Source organism: Eucyclogobius newberryi, unplaced genomic scaffold (genome assembly GCF_026437365.1).
Source record: "Eucyclogobius newberryi isolate DKJ021-1_F unplaced genomic scaffold, fEucNew1.0.hap1 SCAF_170, whole genome shotgun sequence".
In the NCBI taxonomy this organism is placed as follows: Eukaryota; Metazoa; Chordata; class Actinopteri; order Gobiiformes; family Gobiidae; genus Eucyclogobius; species Eucyclogobius newberryi.
The window spans coordinates 165,001-191,697 of record NW_027315802.1 but is presented as its reverse complement, the minus strand read 5'-3'; the positions used below and the strand labels follow the sequence as shown (position 1 = coordinate 191,697).

The following is a 26,697-nucleotide window of genomic DNA, read 5'->3' as shown; positions in this document are numbered from 1 at the left end:
ATCACACATATAATACATCACACATATAATACATCACACATATAATACATCACACATATAATACATCACACATATAATACATCACACATATAATATATTACAAATATAATACATCACACATATAATACATCACACATATAATACATCACACATATAATACATCACAAATATAATACATCACACATATAATACATCACACATATAATATATTACAAATATAATACATCACACATATAATATATTACAAATATAATACATTACAAATATAATACATCACAAATATAATACATCACACATATAATACATCACAAATATAATACATCACACATATAATACATCACAAATATAATACATCACAAATATAATATATTACAAATATAATACATCACAAATATAATACATCACAAATATAATATATTACAAATATAATACATCACACATATAATACATTACAAATATAATACATCACAAATATAATATATTACAAATATAATATATTACAAATATAATACATCACAAATATCACAAATCACAAATATAATACATCACAAATATAATACATCACAAATATAATACATCACAAATATAATACATCACAAATATAATATATTACAAATATATTATATTACAAATATAATACATCACAAATATAATACATCACAAATATAATATATTACAAATATAATACACCACACATATAATACATTACAAATATAATACATCACAAATATAATACATCACACATCCATTTTCTACCGCTTGTTCCCTTTCGGGGTCGCGGGTGACTGGAGCCTATCCCAGTGACTTCGGGCCTTAGGCGGGGTACATCCTGGACAGTGGCCAACTTGTTGCAGGGCCAACACAGAGACACAGACATTACAGACAGTTCACGCTCACATTCATTCACTAGGGCCAATTTAGAGTCACCAATCTTACCTAACACATGCATGTCTTTGGACGGTGGGAGGAAGCCGGAGAACCCGGAGAGAACCCACGATAACACGGGGAGAACATGCAGACTCCGCCCAGAGAGATCATGTGATGTTGGTCTGGTCCGGGTATCGAACCCATGATCTCCTTCTTGGGAGGCAAGAGCGCTAACCGCCTTTGCCACCGTGCACCCCAAATATAATATATTACAAATATAATACATCACAAATATAATACATCACAAATATAATACATCACACATATAATACATCACACATATAATATATTACAAATATAATACATCACACATATAATATATTACAAATATAATACATCACACATATAATATATTACAAATATAATACATTACAAATATAATACATCAAACATATAATACATCACAAATATAATACATCACAAATATAATACATCACACATATAATACATCACAAATATAATACATCACACATATAATACATCACACATATAATATATTACAAATATAATACATCACACATATAATATATTACAAATATAATACATCACACATATAATATATTACAAATATAATACATTACAAATATAATACATCACAAATATAATACATCACAAATATAATACATCACAAATATAATACATCACACATATAATACATCACAAATATAATACATCACAAATATAATACATCACAAATATAATACATCACACATATAATACATCACAAATATAATACATCACAAATATAATACATCACACATATAATATATTACAAATATAATACATCACACATATAATATATTACAAATATAATACATCACAAATATAATACATCACAAATATAATACATCACAAATATAATATATTACAAATATAATACATCACAAATATAATACATCACAAATATAATATATTACAAATATAATATATTACAAATATAATACATCACAAATATAATACATCACAAATATAATACATCACAAATATAATACATCACAAATATAATATATTACAAATATAATATATTACAAATATAATACATCACAAATATAATACATCACAAATATAATACATCACAAATATAATACATCACACATATAATACATCACACATATAATACATCACAAATATAATACATCACAAATATAATATATTACAAATATAATACATCACAAATATAATACATCACAAATATAATATATTACAAATACAATACATCACAAATATAATACATCACACATATAATACATCACAAATATAATATATTACAAATATAATACATCACAAATATAATACATCACAAATATAATATATTACAAATACAATACATCACAAATATAATACATCACAAATACAATACATCACAAATATAATACATCACACATATAATACATCACAAATATAATATATTACAAATATAATACATCACAAATATAATACATCACAAATATAATACATTACAAATATAATACATCACAAATATAATATATTACAAATATAATACATCACAAATATAATATATTACAAATCGATGTCTGAACATAAAGCTGTGACTCTGGTTTCCAGTTAAATCAAGGATGAACCAGGGTCTGTTTGTTCTCCAAACTCATACTTTTTCTTTTTTACCCTTAATTAAAAATAATGGGACATTTAGATGGATTCCCCTGGACTTTTGAGTTTATAACAAGTCCCTATATAAAATGAAGTCATCTTCACAAAGAGTCCAGACGTATGTTTATTCTCCAAAGGTTCAGGAGTAAGTTTGAACTGAGGCTCAGGAGCTGTAGATTAAAGGGGCACTATGTCACCTGCATGTCGCTATGGAAACACAATGGCATTTATCCATCCCATAGAGATTCGCATAGAGGCCGAATACTCATGACCAAAGCCATCTTTATAAACTCATCACCTAATGTCAAGACCTTCCAGCAGGTGTCAATATATTTTAGTTTGACATAAGAAAACCAGGCCATTTTCTAAACTTATTGGCAACAAAGTTATCTTAAAATAAAGTCTAGTTTAACCAAGTTCATCTAATCTAAAAAAGTACTCAGAGTAAGCTCTTTTGCCGTGCACCCCCTGAACATTTGCCATCAGCTCATACTCGTCTCACTCTGTGACGTGAGCTGCCGGTGACACTGCGCTGTGGAGTGAAGCAGCAATTATGAGTCGGACTCGAAAGTGCAGTGTCTTAGACCTGCAGAATCTGACACTCAGTGAACACATTCTCCAAACGCAATTCACTCTGAGCCACTGACAGGCAGAAAGAAAGAAAGACCACTGAACATGTGCGCTGAACATGTGCAGTAAACATGTGTGCAGTGAACATGTGTGCAGTGAACATGTGCAGTGAACATGTGCAGTAAACATGTGTGCAGTGAACATGTGTGCAGTGAACATGTGCAGTGAACATGTGCAGTGAACATGTGCGCTGAACATGTGCAGTAAACATGTGTGCAGTGAACATGTGTGTAGTGAACATGTGCAGTGAACATGTGCAGTGAACATGTGCGCTGAACATGTGCAGTAAACATGTGTGCAGTGAACATATGTGCAGTGAACATGTGCAGTGAACATGTGCGCTGAACATGTGCAGTGAACATGTGCAGTGAACATGTGCGCTGAACATGTGCAGTAAACATGTGTGCAGTGAACATATGTGCAGTGAACATGTGCAGTGAACATGTGCGCTGAACATGTGCAGTGAACATGTGCAGTGAACATGTGCAGTGAACATGTGCAGTGAACATGCGCGCTGAACATGTGCAGTGAATATGTGCAGTGAACATGTGCAATGAACATGTGCAGTGAACATGTGCGCTGAACATGTGCAGTAAACATGTGTGCAGTGAACATATGTGCAGTGAACATGTGCAGTGAACATGTGTGCAGTGAACATGTGCAGTGAACATGTGCAGTGAACATATGCGCTGAGCATGTGCAGTAAACATGTGTGCAGTGAACATATGTGCAGTGAACATGTGCAGTGAACATGTGCGCTGAACATGTGCAGTGAACATGTGCAGTGAACATGTGCGCTGAACATGTGCAGTAAACATGTGTGCAGTGAACATATGTGCAGTGAACATGTGCAGTGAACATGTGTGCAGTGAACATGTGCAGTGAACATGTGCAGTGAACATATGCGCTGAGCATGTGCAGTAAACATGTGTGCAGTGAACATATGTGCAGTGAACATGTGCAGTGAACATGTGCGCTGAACATGTGCAGTGAACATGTGCAGTGAACATGTGCGCTGAACATGTGCAGTAAACATGTGTGCAGTGAACATATGTGCAGTGAACATGTGCAGTGAACATGTGCGCTGAACATGTGCAGTGAACATGTGCAGTGAACATGTGCAGTGAACATGTGCAGTGAACATGTGCAGTGAACATGCGCGCTGAACATGTGCAGTGAATATGCGCAGTGAACATGTGCGCTGAACATGTGCAGTGAACATGTGCGCTGAACATGTGCAGTGAACATGTGCAGTGAACATGTGCGCTGAACATGTGCAGTGAACATGCGCGCTGAACATGTGCAGTGAATATGTGCAATGAACATGCGCGCTGAACATGTGCAGTGAACATGCGCGCTGAACATGTGCAGTGAACATGTGCAGTGAACATGTGCGCTGAACATGTGCAGTGAACATGTGCAGTGAACATGCGCGCTGAACATGTGCAGTGAACATGTGCAGTGAACATGTGCGCTGAACATGTGCAGTGAACATGTGCAGTGAACATGTGTGCTGAACATGTGTGCTGAACATGTGCACTGAACATGTGCAGTGAACATGTGCACTGAACATGTGCACTGAACATGAGCAGTGAACATGTGCAGTGAACATGTGCAGTGAACATGTGCGCTGAACATGTGCAGTGAACATGTGTGCTGAACATGTGTGCTGAACATGTGCACTGAACATGTGTGTACTGAACATGTGCAGTGAACATGTGCAGTGAACATGTGCAGTGAACATGTGTGCTGAACATGTGTGCTGAACATGTGCACTGAACATGTGTGTACTGAACATGTGCAGTGAACATGTGCAGTGAACATGTTCACTGCACATGTTCACTGCACATGTTCACTGCACATGTTCACTGCTCATGTTCAGTGCACATGTGCAGTGAACATGTGCAGTGAAAGACTCTTGTGGGGTGGATTCTCAGCTTTTTAACTGACAGGATACAAAGAACAAGGGTCACTGGGGTGCTGTCTGACCTGGTCTTTAGTTCTACTGGCTCAGCACAAGGGTGTGTCCTTTCACCTTTGTTGTTCATCCTGTATACAGTATGCTGCAGAGCCACTATGATAACAGGTTCATTCTTAAATATGCTGTTGACTCTGTCATTGTGAGCCTGCTCCAGGACAGAGAGACCAGCCATAGCACAATTGTACAAGACTTTGCAAAATAAGATAAGGTAAGATAAGATAAGATAATCCTTTAATATCCACACAAGGGGAAATTTTGTTGTTACAACGCAGTAGAAACAGGAGGAAAGGACAGATCACAGGAAGTCTCTTAATAGAACTCTTATGAACAAAACAAAAAAACTCTTATTAACAAAACTCCTCTCCTATCTTAATAGGGAATGGAGGCGGGGGGGAATAATAGATAAATAAAAATAAGATAATAATAAAATAATGATAATAGAATAAAATAAAATAAAATAAAATAAAGCTAGCACAAGACTAGGTAAAACTAATAGTAAGTAAGTAAACCGAATAAAAACAAAATAGAACACTCTTATTTACATCAGTTGTATGCACATGAATATGGCCTTAATTGCTTGTGAGTATGACAATAGTTGCACATGAATATGATTGTATTGCACATGGTTAAATCAGTATTGCACATGTTCAGGGCTGACAGTGTTTGTTATAAAGTCTGACAGCAGCAGAAGGAAAGACCTGTGAAACGTCTCCTTCACACATCGAGGGTGGATCAGTCTCTCACTGAAGCTGCTCTCCAGAGCGGAGAGAGTGTCCTGCAGGGGACAGAGTGTCCTGCAGGGGACAGAGTGTCCTGCAGGGGGCGACACTCATGGTCCAGCATAGATGTGAATCTAGCCAGGACCCTTCTGTCCCCCACCTCCTGCACCGAGTCCAGAGCACAGCCCAGGACGGAGCTTTGTCCAGCTTCTTCCTCTCCCTCTCTGTGATGCTGCTGCTCCAGCAGGCCACACCTACAGGAGCTGATGCCACCACAGAGTCGTAGAAGGTCTTCAGGAGTGGCCCTGTCACTCCAAAAGACCTGAGTCTCCTCAGGAGGTAGAGCCCACTCTGGCTCTTCCTGTACATGTGTTATGAGTCCAGTCCAGTTTGTGGTTCCAGTTTGAGAGGAGTCGTCGCTGCTTCTGAATAAGAAGACTAAAGCTATTGTTGTTGGTTTTAGAAAAAACACACAGCCGTGACGGTGTCACAGTCTATGGTCAGACTGTGAAGCTGGTGACCCAGTATAAGTACCTGGGCACACTCATTGACTCTGGTTTTAACTTTGATGCCAACTGTGAGGTCGTGTGCAAGAAGGGCCCCAGCGCCTGCCTCAGGAAACTGGCAACTTCTGCTGTGGATAAGACTCTGATGTCTTTGTTTTATTCGGCTTTCACTGAGTCCATCTTAGCCTTCTGCTTGTCATCTTGGTTTGGAAATGTGTCAGTGAACAAAACAAGAACAAAAATGCAGATTGTGAAGCTGTTCGGACGACCACAAGGAAGTATGGAGTCTGTATATACCCGCCAGCTGCAGAGACGGAGCTCCAGCATAATGCAGGACCAGAGCCACGCCCTGAACGCTCTGTTTCAGTACCTGCCATCACAGACTTGTCGAGCCAAAAGATACAGAGACAGTTTCATCCCAGCAGCCATTGTCCTCTTAAACAAGCTCACTCGGCAAAATTCTAGATTTTTAAAAATTGTATGAATCCATTATCTGTGTTTTTTTATGCTGTGTGTATGTTTGATGTCTATTAATCATTGCAATCCAATTTACCCAAGGATACGAATAAAGACACCAAACCAAACCTCCAGTAAAAGTTACATTCAAAAAGAAAAAACACAAAAACAAGTGCCATTCTATTTTGTTTTTCTTCATCGATGTTTGTCATGTTGCCAGGTCTTTTTGTAAGCTATAAAATATATATAACAGTTCAGATGCATTTCTTTACTAAAATATAAATTCCATAAAAATAATCAGATTGATCTAATAGTCACTGTGGGATAAGTTGAACCAGGCGCTGTGGAGTAACTTTGCTCAATAAGAAATTCCACCAAGCCCTTGGACACAGGACAACAACCACCTGAAGCAGAGATGACGTGGGGAATTAAATGACTTAAATTACTCAAGGAATTAAAAGGGTATCAATAAATGTGTAAACGTGTATATAACGGTATAGTTAAGTTAATTTTGTCTGTATAAAATCCCTCACACTTCCATAAAGATGCCAGTTCATGTTTTCAGACTTTTGGTTGCAAAGTTCATTCTTACATCTAGTCCTGGCTCAATTTACTCACAAGGGGTAAGTTTTTTTGTTTTGTGTCACAGAACTGTTTTATTTCTGTAAACACTTACGACACGCCCTAAAATGTAAGAAGAATATTTTAAGAATGTTTTATTTTATTGAAATTTTACATTTTGGACAAAAAAGTGTCTGAACTCAGCCCCAGTCTCCTCTGCTGCTGCCCATAAGTGTGCAAAGTACTACTCGAGTAGACTTTTTAACTTATTTTTTAAATCAGCCTTTTCTACAAAACTGTATTTATTAAACAGTATAAAGCTGGATTCATGTTTTAAACCAGGGCAATGCAATTCTGGTCAGTGTATTTTATAGATAGTTCACTAGCAGGGACCACGCCACAATGGAGTTATTGACAATAACGGTGATGGAGATCGACGTGTAGCGACGATCGAGCACGAGAGTTGGCTGGGTGGAGACTCAGGATGGGGGCTCTGTCTCGGGTGATCAGCCCAGCCGATTCAGAACCCCCCCCTCCATGGATGTTATGTGTTAAGGTGACGATGATAGAGACATGGGGTGGGAGGGCGGGGTCAAGAGAGCTGAGACGACAAGAGATGCTGTGAATAGGCCTTATAAATAAATAGGGCTTCTGGGTAATTAGAGGTGTGGCTAGAGAGTGGGGCATGTTTACTAGTGGAATGCAGGTTGAGGCGTGGTCCCGCTCCTGAACCTCAGTTAGCGATTAACATCTCCAACTCCATATAAATACAGTGATGAGACTTGTCCTCAGTAACTTTTATTTCAAAGGAGAATTAAGTAACATTTTTACCTTATTAAACATTTTTTTACGATTGAATAAACACAATTTTGACTGTTTTGTTTTATTTAGAAAAACCCTACACACAATTAGCACAACCACAAACCCAATTATCAAAACACCTTATCTCCTTTGCAAAATGAAACACTCTTGTAAAAACTATACACTAATTTATCAAAACCATATTTTTTACCTTATGAAACACACACGTTGCATATGACTTAACTATGTTTGCACCAGTTACACACCAGTTACACACCAGTTACACACCAGTTACACACCAGCTACACACCAGTTACACACCAGTTACAAACCAGTTACACACCAGTTACACACCAGTTACACACCAGATACACACCAGCTACACACCAGTTACACACCAGTTACACACCAGATACACACCAGTTACACACCAGTTACACACCAGTTACAAACCATATACACACCAGTTACACACCAGTTACACACCAGTTACACACCAGTTACACACCAGATACACACCAGTTACAAACCATATACACACCAGTTACACACCAGTTACACACCAGCTACACACCAGTTACAAACCATATACACACCAGTTACACACCAGTTACACACCAGTTACACACCAGTTACACACCAGATACACACCAGCTACACACCAGTTACACACCAGATACACACCAGTTACACACCAGTTACACACCAGTTACACACCAGTTAAACACCAGTTACACACCAGTTACACACCAGCTACACACCAGCTACACACCAGTTACACACCAGTTACACACCAGTTACACACCAGTTACACACCAGCTACACACCAGTTACACACCAGTTACACACCAGCTACACACCAGTTACACACCAGTTACACACCAGTTACACACCAGCTACACACCAGTTACACACCAGTTACACACCAGATACACACCAGCTACACACCAGTTACACACCAGATACACACCAGTTACACACCAGTTACACACCAGTTACACACCAGTTAAACACCAGTTACACACCAGTTACACACCAGCTACACACCAGCTACACACCAGTTACACACCAGTTACACACCAGTTACACACCAGCTACACACCAGTTACACACCAGTTACACACCAGTTACACACCAGTTACACACCAGCTACACACCAGTTACACACCAGTTACACACCAGTTTCACACCAGTTACACACCAGTTACACACCAGCTACACACCAGTTACACACCAGTTACACACCAGTTACACACCAGATACACACCAGTTACACACCAGTTACACACCAGTTACACACCAGTTAAACACCAGTTACACACCAGTTACACACCAGCTACACACCAGCTACACACCAGCTACACACCAGTTACACACCCGTTACACACCAGTTACACACCAGTTACACACCAGTTACACACCAGTTACACACCAGTTACACACTGCTGTGGAAAACCTTCAACACTTGTGGCTAATCCTGCTTCTAAGTGCACAGAGTCGTGTGGGTGAAGAACACAGTGAACATGGCTCGGATTTGCACAACTCTAAACACAATGTCTGCTCACACTTTGTGCACAACAACACACACAGTGAACACTACACACACTTGTATGTGTTACTGTGGACACCACACAGGACACAAGACTCATGCTGTTGACAACGTCATTTATTTTTTTCCATAAACTCAAGCCAACATGGTGAAAAAGAAACATTTCCCAGTTTTCATGAAAATTACATGTTATCCAGTACAAAAAAGAACCCCCCCAAACTCCTCCCCCTCCTCCTCCTGCTTGAAGTCTTCCTCTTCCTCTTCCTCTACCCCTACCTCGACCTCCTCCTCCACCTCCACCTCTGGCACAGCCTCTTCCTCCTCCTCCTCCTCCTCCTCCTCCTCCTCCTCCTCCTCCTCCTCCTCTTCCTCCTTCTCATCCTCCTCTTCCTCCTTCTCATCCTCACTCTTCCTTTTCCTCTTCCTTCCATTTTGGTTCAGTTTGATGAACTCACTTGCTGCATTTTTATCGTGCTTAAACCTGATTGGTGTGTTTACAATTAAGCGATCTTGTGTTTGGTCACCTAATGACAGTGTTCTATGGATTGGCACATGGGTGTGGTCATTTGGCTCATGGGTGTGGTCATTTGGCACATGGGTGTGGTCATTTGGCACATGGGTGTGGTCTTTTGGCACATGGGTGTGGTCATTTGGCACATGGGTGTGGTCATTTGGAACATGGGTGTGGTCATTTGGCACATGGGTGTGGTCATTTGGAACATGGGTGTGGTCATTTGGAACATGGGTGTGGTCATTTGACACATGGGTGTGGTCATTTGGAACATGGGTGTGGTCATTTGGAACATGGGTGTGGTCATTTGACAGTCAGTGCTTTAGAATTGCAAAGAAGTGACATCTTGATAAACTTCTGTGTCTAAATACATACAAGTGTGTTCAGTGTTGTAAATCACTGTGTGTGTTGTTGTGCACAAAGTGTGAACTGACTTATTGTGTTACAGTGGTGCAGATCTGAGGCACAGTTTTGCTCCTCGAGTGTAAGGTTTTGATAATTGGGCCAAACTTTAGATTTGAGTGTTTATTCAATCGTAAAAAACTGTAAATATGTATATTCGGGGTGTTTGAAGTGCCTGTTGTCGCCCCCTGCTGGTTCTGGGCGTAAAATCAGCCTTGTAACAATTGCCGACATCGACCTGAAGACAACTCTCCTGAGAAACCCTGACTCTTTTATATAATATATATACATATTCAATAAAAACTGATAAAAAACACTTTTGGGTCTGTTCTTTGACAGCGTATTTCCACAAAGAGCTGCTGGGGGCGCTCTATTCTTAAAGTTATTTAGTTTAGCTTTAAATGTAATCATAGTTTTATGGCTAGACTTAAACATGTTTGTTGTTCCTGATCAGGATTGAAGAACTTCTTCACAGTGTCAATTTACAGGCAGCATTTACTACTTTACTAGTTGAAAAATGGCTAGGTGACAATTTTGATCCATTCATAAAAGAAGTTTGACTCTTTTGAATAATCACAATCTCAACAGTGGGAGAAGTGGGGAAGCAGCATAATACATTCACAATACAACATTCAGAATACTAAGTGTATGTTTTTACAGGCTTAATGTCTCTGTACATTGTCCATTCAAATAAAGACTAAACTAAACTAATTGCGATTTGCATTTCTATTTACAATTAGCGTATTAATGGTAGAATCTTGTTCCAAGTGCACTTTTTAAACACGTCCAAGAGCATTAACATTTGACAGAAGATGGAAATATGAACTTCTAAATATTACTGGAAAAACATACGGTACATTTCTGAAGGAGCTTTCATACATAATAAGACTAAATCTGTTGTTGTTTGCAGAGGAAATGATACTGTTACTCAATACATTGCAGTTGTTGCAATTTGCCAATTGCGTCCATTCAAATTGTGTTTTCGATTCAATTGCGTTCGCCCAATCAAATACTTTCCTTTTCAATCAGGTCATTTAGGCTTCAAATTGCATGATTTTAGTGAGAAAAACAGCTCTTGTGATGGTCCATGTGTGAGTGGTTTTCTTCTGTAATTAGAGATCAATGAAGGCAAAACATACTAGACAAGTTCTTTTAATCCTGTCACTTTTTTTTTTACACAATTGTATAAAGAAGCATGAAGTGAAAGTATTTCAAGTGTCCAGAATACAGTACTCTGACAGTACAGTACACAACGTAACAGAACACGTTACAAAATACATTTTAAGGGAGATATTCAGTATTTTCTCACTAAATACATCTTTAAAGTATTCTTCCCAACACTGGCAGTGGGCGGGGATAGGGGGTAGGTGAAAAGTGAATGTTTCTGAACACCTCAAAAGCAGGATAATACAGTATTACCCAAACATGTCTCAATCGAAGTACACCATTATAACATGGTTAAAAGCTCTTCAAAGTCACTTTTGCAGAATACGTCCCCTTTAATCACAAGACCTGCTGAAAGACATTTTCTGTCCTTTTTACAGGACAAAACAAGTGCAAAATGGTACAATTGCTTCCTCAGACAAACCCTTTTCTCTTTACAGTTGAATGCTTATTGCCCGTGTTCTACAGTTCGTGCATGGGCGTCGTCACAGCCGAACCGTGATCCGCTCGACTTGAACCGTTGGACTGGCTTTTCTGTGCCAAATAATCCTTATAGTTCCTGGTCAGGAGAGTGTAGAGGAAAGGGTTGATGCAGCTGTTCCCGTACGTCAAGCAAGTCACAAAGAAGTTGATGTAATTGTGCACGGCCGGCGACAGAGCCCTGAGCAGCTCAGGGGAGAACAGTTTCGCCAGCTGCCAGCCCCAAAACGGCAGGAAACACGCCCAATACGCCACCACGATGCTGAAAATCATGGACACGACTTTCTGCTTGAGTCCTCTCCTCCGTGCCGAGCGGTTCGTCGCACCTAATTGCGCTTGCACCGCCCAATATCTTTGCGCGAGTCCCATGTACAGCGCCACGATGACCAGTCCAGGAAGCAGAACGCTGGTGAGAAACAACACTGTGATGTAAACTTTGAACGCGTCGGGAGTCCAAGTTGGATAGCACATTCGCTTGACCAATCCGGCAGCATTCGGTTTGCCTTCACGCTGCCGTATCATGATCATCATCGGCAGGGTCAGGACAAAAGACGTCCCCCAGATGAAACCGGCGACGATCTTGCGATTCCTCGATGACGATCTGTGCGCGATGAACGGTTTGGCGACGGCGCGGTATCGCTCGGCGCTCATTGCGACCAGGATGAAAACGCTGGCGTGCATCGTGAGGAGATCGAGACTGAGAAGGACGCGACAGCCGGCTTCCCCGAAAAGCCAGTCGTGGGCGAAGTAGGTGCAGACGACGAACGGGATGGTGGAGAGGTAAAGGAGGTCGGCCAAAGCCAGGTTGACGATGTAGACGTACATGGATCCGGTGCGACGTAGGGCGGCGGATCGCGTTATGAGCAGCGTGTAGAGGTTTCCGACGGCTCCGATGGCACACATGATGATGAGAGTGGCGCCGAGCAGAGACGTGACCCAGGCGCCGCCGCCGCCGCCTCCGCTTGAAGCCCCGCCGCCGCCGCCGCCGCCGCCGCCGCCTTGGGTCCCGCCGTCCTGGGATGATCCTGATCCAGACTCGGGGCTCAGGGCTAGTCCCAGCTGTGGACCGTGGAGAGTGGCGTTAGGCGTGCAGTTCATGGTTCAGCAGCACACAGCAAAAAGGCACCATCTACAAGCCAGATGTGTAAAGTTACTTCATGGATTGACACTATATGTATTCAGCAAGCTCAAAGAGAGACGGAGAGACGGGAAGAGGCACGTGTATTGATACTTCGAAGCAAAGTTGTGATGAAGTTTTGCTGACATGTTTAATCCCGGCAGCTGTAAAGGAGGTGCAGAGGAAGAGTCACCTAAAGTCTTCACCTACATTCAACCTGAATTTCAAGCAATATCTAGCATTTCTATTTTACATTACGTTTTTGCAAAGATTGGTTTAAAGTTTCAGAGATGTTTTAGAGAATAAACACTTCTAGACTTTAATTTTGCTAAATATTTCGAATTAATTGGTCAAAATTGGTCAGTAAAGTGGTTGAATACAAAGCAGAAATGTTTCTAAAGGTTTTGTTTGGACACTGTTTTAGAAAACAGGGGGATTCCATCATTTAATTCAAATTCAAAAAGACTTTTGAATAGAAGTCGAAATGTCTTATTTTCTTAAACAAAACATTGTCCAGATAAAAATGAGGAAATCCGTGTCTGCCCTGGACCCCTGCTGGACACATGAGGGATTACACTGACCTCTCTGAAAACATTTCATTTATTTAACAATACATGTTTTGGGATCAGACCCAATACTTGTGTTTGGAGATATCTGAATATCGATACAAATGGTACCAGCGTATGACCGATGAAATAAGTGAATTTAAATAATTGCATACATTTACATAAACATTTAAGGTCAACACATTCCCAATAAATGACTAATAAAACAAAAGAGGATCAGACCAACCTTGGACATTAGAAAAGTTGTGAAAATGCTTCTCCAATTATCTCTTCGGACTCTTCAAACTTGTTAAAATAAAACTTGGGGGCGACTCACTTCTGCTTTGCTGACAAAATGTTTGATAAAAATACAAACTATTTAGATTTTTAAAAGTCTCCATGTTGATCCATTCAATTTACAGATTTGTTAAGAGAAAAAGAACAATAGGTCATCTTCTTAATAGTCATGTTAAAGTGTCCTCAGTGTTGGACGTCCTCTGTCGTCCCACGTCTCGCTCTTCTGCTCGTGGTGTCGGGTGAGTTTTGGGCGAGTCTCGTCACTGCTCGTCCCCTTTTTGTCGTCCATGTGTCGCTCTTTAACACGGAGGTGAAAACAGATTTATTATCCCGAGCTCCGTCTTGTGCCTCTGAGCACCGCAGTGTGGCTTTACGCACCCACAAGAGAGCTCCTGATGGGGCCATGGCAAGAGCCAGGAGCCGCTGGGACAGGCCCACTGACTCTGTCCAAAGTCACTATGAGACTGTTGCTATACATGATAAATAATGCAGGCAGTAAGTACAATTACAGTTATTCAAACACACTGAAATATGACAAAAGAAATCATAAATGTAAGTTACAGGGATTGTTCGAACTAGACAATGTGAGTTATTGCCACTTATTATTTTAAGTTCTAGGTTAGGTTAAGGTTAAACGTTTGAGTTGTTTTAACTTATCAACCTTGTGAATCACGTTAACATCACTTTTGTTTAGAACTAACTGTCTTCTCTTATTACGATAACTTTAACATACTTTTGTTTCATTGTTCCAAGGGCTGTTAACTCATCTCTTTAAGGCAAAAACTCAACTGAAACAATAATTTAAATCAGCTTACAACTATCATTTATAAGAAATAAACTGTTACACTAGTTACACTATAACTGGACATTCTGTTATGACTCGCACACATGAGTTTAAGCATTAGAACCTGAAAATGTACTTATATAACTATAACTATGACATATACATATATGTATATATGTATATATATATATATATATATATATATATATATATATATATATATATATATATATATATATATATATATATATATATATATATATAATCATTTAAATAATAATTAATGACATAACCACATGATCAAAATGTCATTGTTGACTTATTTATTACAAAATAAAAGACTTGGCATTAGGACATGTGTTCTGACAGAACGCCACCAGAGGTCAGTGTTCAACCATTTAACAACTGCAGTTTAAAACAGAGTTTATCTGTACAATGACAATATTATTTCACTTTTAAGAATAACAACTTATTACTTATCTTAAAAAGATAAAATAAACAAATAAAATAAGAAGGAAAATAGTTAAACATTAAAATTGTAGTTAGATGAGCAATAAAAACGGAAGCATACATTTACTTTAATTAAGAAATTCACTCAAAGGAATCCTAAAATTATCAAATGAATTTCTGTATTTGAAAATATATTCATCTTCCATGTTCTACTCAATAAATGAGAAAATAAATGCTGAAACTGTTCAAATAAGCAGCATATTCAATTGAGTTTTAATCTTTATTACTTTCACTTTGGGCTGTGCAAATCTGGAAAAAGTCATGATCAGGATAATTTGGCTCATAATTTAAATCACGATTGTATTGTATGTAAGTACAACATTTTTGTAATTGAATAGAGCAATAATTGAAATCCTGATAATACTTTTCATTGCGAAGCCCTTGATTAAATCACATGATTTTGATCATTACAACATGAAAAACAACAAGTCAACAACTTCCAATAGTGAGTTGAATTTTTCTTTGATGTAACCATAATCCTGCCTGACCAGCCGTTCCCAACACGTTTTGACAGACTTTACAAAACCTGAGGGTCTGGGATTCAACCCAGTCGCGCCAATTTCCAAAGGGAGTGATTGACAGGCGGATGAACCAATCAGACAAAGGCATTGTCCATTCGTGTCCAAACAAACATGGTGGAAATGTAGAGGAAAGAATACAAATAACACCGACTGAGAAACGTTGAGTCAACAAGCGACGCACTAAACTCTGTAAATCCCAGGTAAATGAAGTTATTATATTTTGTTCTGAATGTTCCAAAAATATTCGAGAGACGTCCTCGGCATGTGAGAGACACGTGACACAATTAGCGGCGGTGGTTGGACCGGTAAATGCTGGAAAGTGTTCAGATTCCAGACTGAGACGCATTGGAACAGAATGTGGGCGGGGCCGGCAGGTCAGGCAAACCATAATCATTAAGAACCTGAATAACATTCACTTTGATCTTTCAGAAGTGATACATTTAACTTAAAGGACACATATCACATATTTGTATTTTAAACATGCTCTTGTGCTTTAGAACTTCAAATATGTACATGACTTTCTCTCATTCAGACGTTCAGTCATCCAGATTAGTGTTAGCGCTCCATCTACTGGCAGCAGAGGGGGAAATAAACAAAAGCTTGCCCGGCATGCTGATGTAAACACACACTTGTAGTGAAGGTGACGATGCTACTTACAGCTGTTCCTATTGGCTAATGGCTTTGGCTGTTCACCAATAAAAAGCGCTTCTGTTTTGTGGTTCATTCTCTGACCCGCACACTCCCTGGGCCCTGGATGTCGCTCCACGCTCTCCGCTCTCCAGGGAGTTATTGCTGTGCTCTTTAATAAGGTTTGATCATGTACTTTTACTCCTAATGTAGTTTCTGTGTGTTCAGTGCCGTTGCCTGGCGCCGCTTAGGTGGACGCTCATAACCCCACAGGGCGCGGCCCCGTGCAGCTAACGGGGTTCTGAGCAGCTAACGGGGTTCTGAGCAGCTAACGGGGTTCTGAGCAGCTAACGGGGTTCTGAGCAGCTATCGGGGTTCTGAGCAGCTAACGGGGTTCTGAGCAGCTAACGGGGTTCTGAGCAGCTAACGGGGTTCTGAGCAGCTAACGGGGTTCTGAGCAGCTAACGGGGTTCTGAGCAGCTATCGGGGTTCTGAGCAGCTAACGGGGTTCTGAGCAACTAACGGGGTTCTGAGCAGCTAACGGGGTTCTGAGCAGCTATCGGGGTTCTGAGCAGCTAACGGGGTTCTGAGCAACTAACGGGGTTCTGAGCAGCTAACGGGGTTCTGAGCAGCTAACGGGGTTCTGAGCAGCTAACGGGGTTCTGAGCAGCTAACGGGGTTCAGAGCAGCTAACAGGGTTCAGAGCAGCTAACGGGGTTCAGAGCAGCTAACAGGGTTCAGAGCAGCTAACGGGGTTCAGAGCAGCTAACGGGGTTCAGAGCAGCTAACAGGGTTCTGAGCAGGAGACGGTTCTGTTACCTATAACCAAATCTCTCTTTTCAGATGTAATGCAGTAAATGACCACAGAGCTGCTGCTTTGTCCTCCATGTTATTCATTTTGGACCCTTGTTGTTGTTTTTGTTGTTGTTATTGTTGATGTTTTTGTTCCAGTCCACGAACTTCTAAAAGACATGAACTGTGATTAAATCAACTGGATATGAGCTAAACCTCTTGTTTGATATGTTGGAACTACTGATTCAAATGAGTTAACGGTTCAATAAACTGTGTGTCCTGTAGTTTTATTTTCCGTGTTGAATCCAGGTGGCGCAGTTGGTTATTTGTGAAGGAGTGAAAGAAACTAAACGTGAGACAAAGTCAACGTTACATATTATGAGTCCTTTAACTCGATGATAATACGTTTGGCTTCTTTTCCGTGACAGTTTCTCTGTTGTGAGGACGAGACTAGAAGCAGAGGAACTGAGGTGAAATTGGATGCGGCCCGAGGGTGTTTTTCCTGCTGGAAGTCCAAGAGGTCAAAGGTGAGAGGTCACACGAGCCGCTGTCTCATCGATGTCTGTGTTTGAACATGGCTTCCACTGCAAGACAGAGGGAGCAGTTTAAAGACAGAGGGAGCGGTTTAAAGACAGAGGGAGCAGTTTAAAGACAGAGGGAGCGGTTTAAAGACAGAGGGAGCGGTTTAAAGACAGAGGGAGCAGTTTAAAGACAGAGGGAGCAGTTTAAAGACAGAGGGAGCAGTTTAAAGACAGAGGGAGCGGTTTAAAGACAGAGGGAGCGGTTTAAAGACAGAGGGAGCGGTTTAAAGACAGAGGGAGCGGTTTAAAGACAGAGGGAGAGGGAGCGATTTAAAGACAGAGGGAGCGGTTTAAAGACAGAGGGAGCAGTTTAAAGGCAGAGGGAGCAGTTTAAAGACAGAGGGAGCAGTTTAAAGACAGAGGGAGCAGTTTAAAGGCAGAGGGAGCAGTTTAAAGACAGAGGGAGCAGTTTAAAGACAGAGGGAGCAGTTTAAAGACAGAGGGAGCAGTTTAAAGACAGAGGGAGCGGTTTCAAGACAGAGGGAGAAGTTTAAAGACAGAGGGAGCGGTTTAAAGACAGAGGGAGCAGTTTAAAGACAGAGGGAGCGGTTTAAAGACAGAGGGAGCAGTTTAAAGACAGAGGGAGCGGTTTAAAGACAGAGGGAGCAGTTTAAAGACAGAGGGAGCGGTTTAAAGACAGAGGGAGCGGTTTAAAGACAGAGGGAGCAGTTTAAAGACAGAGGGAGCAGTTTAAAGACAGAGGGAGCAGTTTAAAGACAGAGGGAGCGGTTTAAAGACAGAGGGAGCGGTTTAAAGACAGAGGGAGCGGTTTAAAGACAGAGGGAGCGGTTTAAAGACAGAGGGAGAGGGAGCGATTTAAAGACAGAGGGAGCGGTTTAAAGACAGAGGGAGCAGTTTAAAGGCAGAGGGAGCAGTTTAAAGACAGAGGGAGCAGTTTAAAGACAGAGGGAGCAGTTTAAAGGCAGAGGGAGCAGTTTAAAGACAGAGGGAGCAGTTTAAAGACAGAGGGAGCAGTTTAAAGACAGAGGGAGCAGTTTAAAGACAGAGGGAGCGGTTTAAAGACAGAGGGAGCAGTTTAAAGACAGAGGGAGCGGTTTAAAGACAGAGGGAGCGGTTTCAAGACAGAGGGAGAAGTTTAAAGACAGAGGGAGCGGTTTAAAGACAGAGGGAGCAGTTTAAAGACAGAGGGAGCGGTTTAAAGACAGAGGGAGCAGTTTAAAGACAGAGGGAGCGGTTTAAAGACAGAGGGAGCAGTTTAAAGACAGAGGGAGCAGTTTAAAGACAGAGGGAGCGGTTTAAAGACAGAGGGAGCGGTTTAAAGACAGAGGGAGCAGTTTAAAGACAGAGGGAGCGGTTTAAAGACAGAGGGAGCAGTTTAAAGACAGAGGGAGCGGTTTAAAGACAGAGGGAGCAGTTTAAAGACAGAGGGAGCGGTTTAAAGACAGAGGGAGCGGTTTAAAGACAGAGGGAGCAGTTTAAAGACAGAGGGAGCGGTTTAAAGACAGAGGGAGCAGTTTAAAGACAGAGGGAGCGGTTTAAAGACAGAGGGAGCGGTTTAAAGACAGAGGGAGCGGTTTAAAGACAGAGGGAGCAGTTTAAAGACAGAGGGAGCGGTTTAAAGACAGAGGGAGCGGTTTAAAGACAGAGGGAGCAGTTTAAAGACAGAGGGAGCAGTTTAAAGACAGAGGGAGCGGTTTAAAGACAGAGGGAGCAGTTTAAAGACAGAGGGAGCAGTTTAAAGACAGAGGGAGCGGTTTAAAGACAGAGGGAGAGTGAGCGATTTAAAGACAGAGGGAGCGGTTTAAAGACAGAGGGAGCAGTTTAAAGACAGAGGGAGCGGTTTAAAGACAGAGGGAGCGGTTTAAAGACAGAGGGAGCAGTTTAAAGACAGAGGGAGCGGTTTAAAGACAGAGGGAGCGGTTTAAAGACAGAGGGAGAGGGAGCGATTTAAAGACAGAGGCAGCGGTTTAAAGACAGAGGGAGCAGTTTAAAGGCAGAGGGAGCAGTTTAAAGACAGAGGGAGCGGTTTAAAGAAAGACAGAGGGAGCGGTTTCAAGACAGAGGGAGAAGTTTAAAGACAGAGGGAGCAGTTTAAAGACAGAGGGAGCGGTTTAAAGACAGAGGGAGCGGTTTAAAGACAGAGGGAGCAGTTTAAAGACAGAGGGAGCGGTTTAAAGAAAGACAGAGGGAGCGGTTTCAAGACAGAGGGAGAAGTTTAAAGACAGAGGGAGCAGTTTAAAGACAGAGGGAGCAGTTTAAAGACAGAGGGAGCGGTTTAAAGAAAGACAGAGGGAGCGGTTTCAAGACAGAGGGAGAAGTTTAAAGACAGAGGGAGCAGTTTAAAGACAGACAGAGGGAGCGGTTTCAAGACAGAGGGAGAAGTTTAAAGACAGAGGGAGCAGTTTAAAGACAGAGGGAGCGATTTAAAGACAGAGGGAGCGGTTTAAAGACAGAGGGAGAGTGAGCGATTTAAAGACAGAGGGAGCGGTTTAAAGACAGAGGGAGCGGTTTAAAGACAGAGGGAGCGGTTTAAAGACAGAGGGAGCAGTTTAAAGACAGAGGGAGCGGTTTAAAGACAGAGGGAGAGTGAGCGGTTTAAAGACAGAGGGAGCAGTTTAAAGACAGAGGGAGCGGTTTAAAGACAGAGGGAGCGGTTTAAAGACAGAGGGAGCAGTTTAAAGACAGAGGGAGCGGTTTAAAGACAGAGGGAGCAGTTTAAAGACAGAGGGAGCGGTTTAAAGACAGAGGGAGCGGTTTAAAGACAGAGGGAGCGGTTTAAAGACAGAGGGAGCAGTTTAAAGACAGAGGGAGCGGTTTAAAGACAGAGGGAGCGGTTTAAAGACAGAGGGAGCAGTTTAAAGACAGAGGGAGCAGTTTAAAGACAGAGGGAGCGGTTTAAAGACAGAGGGAGCAGTTTAAAGACAGAGGGAGCAGTTTAAAGACAGAGGGAGCGGTTTAAAGACAGAGGGAGAGTGAGCGATTTAAAGACAGAGGGAGCGGTTTAAAGACAGAGGGAGCAGTTTAAAGACAGAGGGAGCGGTTTAAAGACAGAGGGAGCGGTTTAAAGACAGAGGGAGCAGTTTAAAGACAGAGGGAGCGGTTTAAAGACAGAGGGAGCGGTTTAAAGACAGAGGGAGAGGGAGCGATTTAAAGACAGAGGCAGCGGTTTAAAGACAGAGGGAGCAGTTTAAAGGCAGAGGGAGCAGTTTAAAGACAGAGGGAGCGGTTTAAAGAAAGACAGAGGGAGCGGTTTCAAGACAGAGGGAGAAGTTTAAAGACAGAGGGAGCAGTTTAAAGACAGAGGGAGCGGTTTAAAGACAGAGGGAGCGGTTTAAAGACAGAGGGAGCAGTTTAAAGACAGAGGGAGCGGTTTAAAGAAAGACAGAGGGAGCGGTTTCAAGACAGAGGGAGAAGTTTAAAGACAGAGGGAGCAGTTTAAAGACAGAGGGAGCAGTTTAAAGACAGAGGGAGCGGTTTAAAGAAAGACAGAGGGAGCGGTTTCAAGACAGAGGGAGAAGTTTAAAGACAGAGGGAGCAGTTTAAAGACAGACAGAGGGAGCGGTTTCAAGACAGAGGGAGAAGTTTAAAGACAGAGGGAGCAGTTTAAAGACAGAGGGAGCGGTTTAAAGACAGAGGGAGAGTGAGCGATTTAAAGACAGAGGGAGCGGTTTAAAGACAGAGGGAGCGGTTTAAAGACAGAGGGAGCAGTTTAAAGACAGAGGGAGCGGTTTAAAGACAGAGGGAGCGGTTTAAAGACAGAGGGAGCGGTTTAAAGACAGAGGGAGAGGGAGCGATTTAAAGACAGAGGCAGCGGTTTAAAGACAGAGGGAGCAGTTTAAAGGCAGAGGGAGCAGTTTAAAGACAGAGGGAGCGGTTTAAAGAAAGACAGAGGGAGCGGTTTCAAGACAGAGGGAGAAGTTTAAAGACAGAGGGAGCAGTTTAAAGACAGAGGGAGCGGTTTAAAGACAGAGGGAGCGGTTTAAAGACAGAGGGAGCGGTTTAAAGACAGAGGGAGCAGTTTAAAGACAGAGGGAGCGGTTTAAAGAAAGACAGAGGGAGCGGTTTCAAGACAGAGGGAGAAGTTTAAAGACAGAGGGAGCAGTTTAAAGACAGAGGGAGCAGTTTAAAGACAGAGGGAGCGGTTTAAAGAAAGACAGAGGGAGCGGTTTCAAGACAGAGGGAGAAGTTTAAAGACAGAGGGAGCGGTTTAAAGACAGAGGGAGCGGTTTAAAGACAGAGGGAGCGGTTTAAAGACAGAGGGAGCGGTTTAAAGACAGAGGGAGCGTTTTAAAGACAGAGGGAGCGGTTTAAAGACAGAGGGAGCGGTTTAAAGACAGAGGGAGCGGTTTAAAGACAGAGGGAGCGATTTAAAGACAGAGGGAGCGGTTTAAAGACAGAGGGAGCGGTTTAAAGACAGAGGGAGCGATTTAAAGACAGAGGGAGCAGTTTAAAGACAGAGGGAGCGGTTTAAAGACAGAGGGAGCAGTTTAAAGACAGAGGGAGCAGTTTAAAGACAGAGGGAGCGGTTTAAAGAAAGACAGAGGGAGCGGTTTAAAGACAGAGGGAGCGGTTTAAAGACAGAGGGAGCAGTTTAAAGACATAGGGAGCGGTTTAAAGACAGAGGGAGCGGTTTAAAGACAGAGGGAGCGGTTTAAAGACAGAGGGAGCGGTTTAAAGACAGAGGGAGCGGTTTAAAGACAGAGGGAGCAGTTTAAAGACAGAGGGAGCAGTTTAAAGACAGAGGGAGCGGTTTAAAGACATAGGGAGCGGTTTAAAGACAGAGGGAGCGGTTTAAAGACAGAGGGAGCAGTTTAAAGACAGAGGGAGCGGTTTAAAGACAGAGGGAGCAGTTTAAAGACAGAGGGAGCGGTTTAAAGACAGAGGGAGCGGTTTAAAGACAGAGGGAGCAGTTTAAAGACAGAGGGAGCAGTTTAAAGACAGAGGGAGCGGTTTAAAGACAGAGGGAGCAGTTTAAAGACAGAGGGAGCAGTTCAAAGACAGAGGGAGCAGTTTAAAGACAGAGGGAGCGGTTTAAAGAAAGACAGAGGGAGCGGTTTAAAGACAGAGGGAGCAGTTTAAAGACAGAGGGAGCAGTTTAAAGACAGAGGGAGCAGTTTAAAGACAGAGGGAGCGGTTTAAAGAAAGACAGAGGGACATGTTTGACATGTTCATTATAAAGCGCAATTTTGATATGAAGCCATTTGATACTATTTCACAAGCGCCCATTCATAACATTCGTAAATCTCCAGGTAGTTTCCTGCTCCGCCTCCCTCTGCTCCGCCTCCCTCTGCTCCGCCTCCGCCTCCCTCTGCTCCGCCTCCCTCTGCTCCGCCTCCGCCTCCCTCTGCTCCGCCTCCGCCTCCCTCTGCTCCGCCTCCGCCTCCCTCTGCTCCGCCTCCCTCTGCTCCGCCTCCGCCTCCCTCTGCTCCGCCTCCGCCTCCCTCTGCTCCGCCTCCCTCTGCTCCGCCTCCGCCTCCCTCTGCTCCGCCTCCCTCTGCTCCGCCTCCGCCTCCCTCTGCTCCGCCTCCCTCTGCTCCGCCTCCCTCTGCTCCGCCTCCCTCTGCTCCGCCTCCCTCTGCTCCGCCTCCGCCTCCCTCTGCTCCGCCTCCCTCTGCTCCGCCTCCGCCTCCCTCTGCTCCGCCTCCCTCTGCTCCGCCTCCGCCTCCCTCTGCTCCGCCTCCCTCTGCTCCGCCTCCGCCTCCCTCTGCTCCGCCTCCGCCTCCCTCTGCTCCGCCTCCCTCTGCTCCGCCTCCGCCTCCCTCTGCTCCGCCTCCCTCTGCTCCGCCTCCGCCTCCCTCTGCTCCGCCTCCCTCTGCTCCGCCTCCCTCTGCTCCGCCTCCCTCTGCTCCGCCTCCCTCTGCTCCGCCTCCGCCTCCCTCTGCTCCGCCTCCCTCTGCTCCGCCTCCGCCTCCCTCTGCTCCGCCTCCCTCTGCTCCGCCTCCCTCTGCTCCGCCTCCCTCTGCTCCGCCTCCCTCTGCTGGCTGATGTGAGACGGGCCCCTGCGCTGCCTGGGTTTAAATCTAGGCTAAAAACGCTTCTGTTCAGCTGTGCTTTTGAGGGAAGGCATTTTTTCTACTATTCATTCATTTTAATGTCATTATTTATGCTTTTATTTTTGTCTGGTGATTTATATTGCATGTTTTTACTTTTGTAAAACACTTTAGTTACTTTTGTATGAACTGTGTTGTACAAATGAACTTTCATTTAATGACGGCATTAATAAAAATGTGTCTAAATCAGTAATAAATATGTAATGTAATAGTCCAGATTAAATGACTGCACATATTGACCTTATTAGGCCCCGCCCACTGTTGTATCTCGAGGTCTTGTTCACGAGGGAGGATGGAGCGTGAGATCGACAGGCAGATCTGTTGTGGTGAAGAAGGAGCTGAGTCGAAAGACAAAGCTCTGGATTTACCGGTCGGTCTACGTTCTGACCTCACCTTTGGTCACGAGCTTTGGGTAATGACCGAAAGGACGAGATCGCGAATAGAAGCGGCTGAAATGAGCTTGGTATAATGTAAAACGTCTTACTCGAGTACTCCTGCGGGGACATGGTCGCGCTCATGACCTCGTTGAACCGCTGGACCCACTCCTGTTGCTCCGCCTCCGTCTCGCAGGTGAACAGGAAACTGCGGTCGGGCGTTACTATGGTGATGCCGTGTGCCCAGGCGCCGTTACAGTGTGTGCCGGACGGGAGCCCCGCCGCGGCGCTGTAGCCGTGGTCCTTGTTCCCCAGAAACACCTCTCCTTTGGCGAACGCGTCCTGGAGGAAACAGAAGCGTCACAGTCTTTAGATCCACACCAAATCAGACAAATATACTTCAAATTAGTTCAACTTTAGCGCAGAGGCCAGTTTTAACAACAACAAAACAAAACTGCACATAATCGAGACATAAATCTGTAAAATGGAAAGAATCAGATTAGAATTGTGTTGACGTATTTGGTACAAAACAGACATTATTTATAGATATGTTATTTGGTAATTCAAATTTCACGTTATTATTGAGAAAACGCTCAATAATGACACAAAACACAAATCCTTCCGTCCAATCTGTCAAAATCTTGTCACGCAATTACATTCAATTAAAGTTCAAGTGTAAAGTTTGCAGTGAGCAGGAGCTACTTTTAAAGCTTTTCTGCTAAATCAAACTTCAGGAGCTTTTAACAATTTTACAAGCGTTTTCCCTTCACATTAAAGCACTGGCGCTTGCATTTCGAGTGATTTGAGCACATTTGAGTCATCGTTATTCCCATTGCCCTGACAGTTGCCTCAGCTCTTTACAATTTTAGCAGAAAACGTCGCCTTTTCAACATGGAAGTGAGAAGACTTGTATTTAATGAAGTTGTTTTAGCTCAACATTGCAATTTAAAATGTGCAAAACATAACATAATGATCCACGGCCGGTGTCGATTAGAACTACGGCTGAGAAAGGCAAAAGACGTCTTCTTTAAGTCTTACGATGTCCTTACAATGGCTCAGAGAAATCTATGAATTCAAATGGTTTAATTGAAATAATAAAGCTTGTTCAGGTGCAGCTCGGACAGTTTTATCATTCCCACGTGAAAGCTTCGTATGCTGAACATAGTTTCTGGTCCTGTTCTTCTTTGTTTTTTAATCACTCATGGAAACTGATGTTCATTAACTTCAATTTGGTCTCGTCTTTAACTTTGATCCTAATAAAACGTGTCCCCACAGCCGGGTTCTCCTCGGCTGCAGGAGTTTCACCCCTGGGATCGACGGCGTCTGCTTCTTTACCTCCTCAGACTGTTGCAGCGCGGCTCTGATCTGTTACATCAGGTCTGTGGGACTCTGGGCTCGTCCCAGTCTCACCCAGTCTCACCCGAGCGACCCACGGCGGGTGCTCCGAGCCGGGACGGGACCACTCACGGCGCTGGCCTAACGAGACCTTCATCAGTGGTGGGAAGTAAAGAAGAGCAAAAGGAAACGGCGTGACGCGACATTATTCTGTGGGTTTTGGTCATCTGTAGATTTCTCGGGGACATTGAAAGTTCAAAGGTCGTTTTCTCCAAATGCATTTTTCTCCCACAGATCAGGCCTAAAAGTGGCTCCGACACTCACCAAACTGTGCATTCTGGGACGGATTTAAATATCCAAAATATGGGACATTGAGGTCATTTTTACTCGTGAAAGGTCTTATTTTTTTATGAAAACATCAAATGATGGAAAAAAAGAAAACTTTTAGCGTTTTCTTTTCCTCAAAAAGTACTACTACTTTTACTTAAGTCGATTTTTATACGTGCAACTTAATAAAGCCTTTGGTGTATTTCAGTGTGTCTAAATGTTTCTTGTACTTTTACTGCTTTTGTTCACTGTTGTTTTTAATGTTTCAAACTGCTTTGACATGACAAATATCAAACTAAATAAAGTAAACCTAAAACATTTACTAAGCTAAAACACTTTAATTCTTCTGATCCTCTGTTTTTAATGCTCTCGTTTTATTGCTTTACATTTGACTCATCTTTTCACATTTGTTTTCTGTTCAAAGGTTTTATTCATTGTGTTAAAAACTGCTTAATAATAGATTGTTACATTATTTATCATTTGGAACATCCAGTAAAACGGTCTAAACTGCAATACTTCTACAAAGTACTTTATTACCTTGACTCTAACATTTCTTTTGAAGCCTAAACTGTCTCATT

At 42.4% G+C, this 26,697-nt stretch overlaps 2 protein-coding genes across 2 annotated transcripts in view; both read right to left on the bottom strand.

Annotated features, from left to right (window-relative positions):
• Window positions 1-11,875: 11,875 nt before the first annotated feature.
• On the bottom strand, window positions 11,876-13,428 carry LOC140363660 (urotensin-2 receptor-like). The gene has a single exon (XM_072450264.1). It carries the CDS (start codon window positions 13,394-13,396, stop codon window positions 12,281-12,283), a length of 1,116 nt encoding a protein of 371 aa, XP_072306365.1. The 5' UTR covers window positions 13,397-13,428; the 3' UTR covers window positions 11,876-12,280.
• Window positions 13,429-17,871: 4,443 nt separating this feature from the next.
• Window positions 17,872-26,697, bottom strand: part of LOC140363661 (arf-GAP with dual PH domain-containing protein 1-like) — a 34,917-nt gene continuing 26,091 nt past the window's right edge. The window contains exons 10-11 of the mRNA XM_072450265.1: window positions 24,568-24,799; window positions 17,872-18,075 (exon numbers count right to left, since the gene is read on the bottom strand). Coding sequence (XP_072306366.1) covers window positions 18,044-18,075; window positions 24,568-24,799 — 264 coding nt within the window. The 3' untranslated portion in view covers window positions 17,872-18,043. The remainder of the gene's footprint in view (window positions 18,076-24,567; window positions 24,800-26,697) is intronic.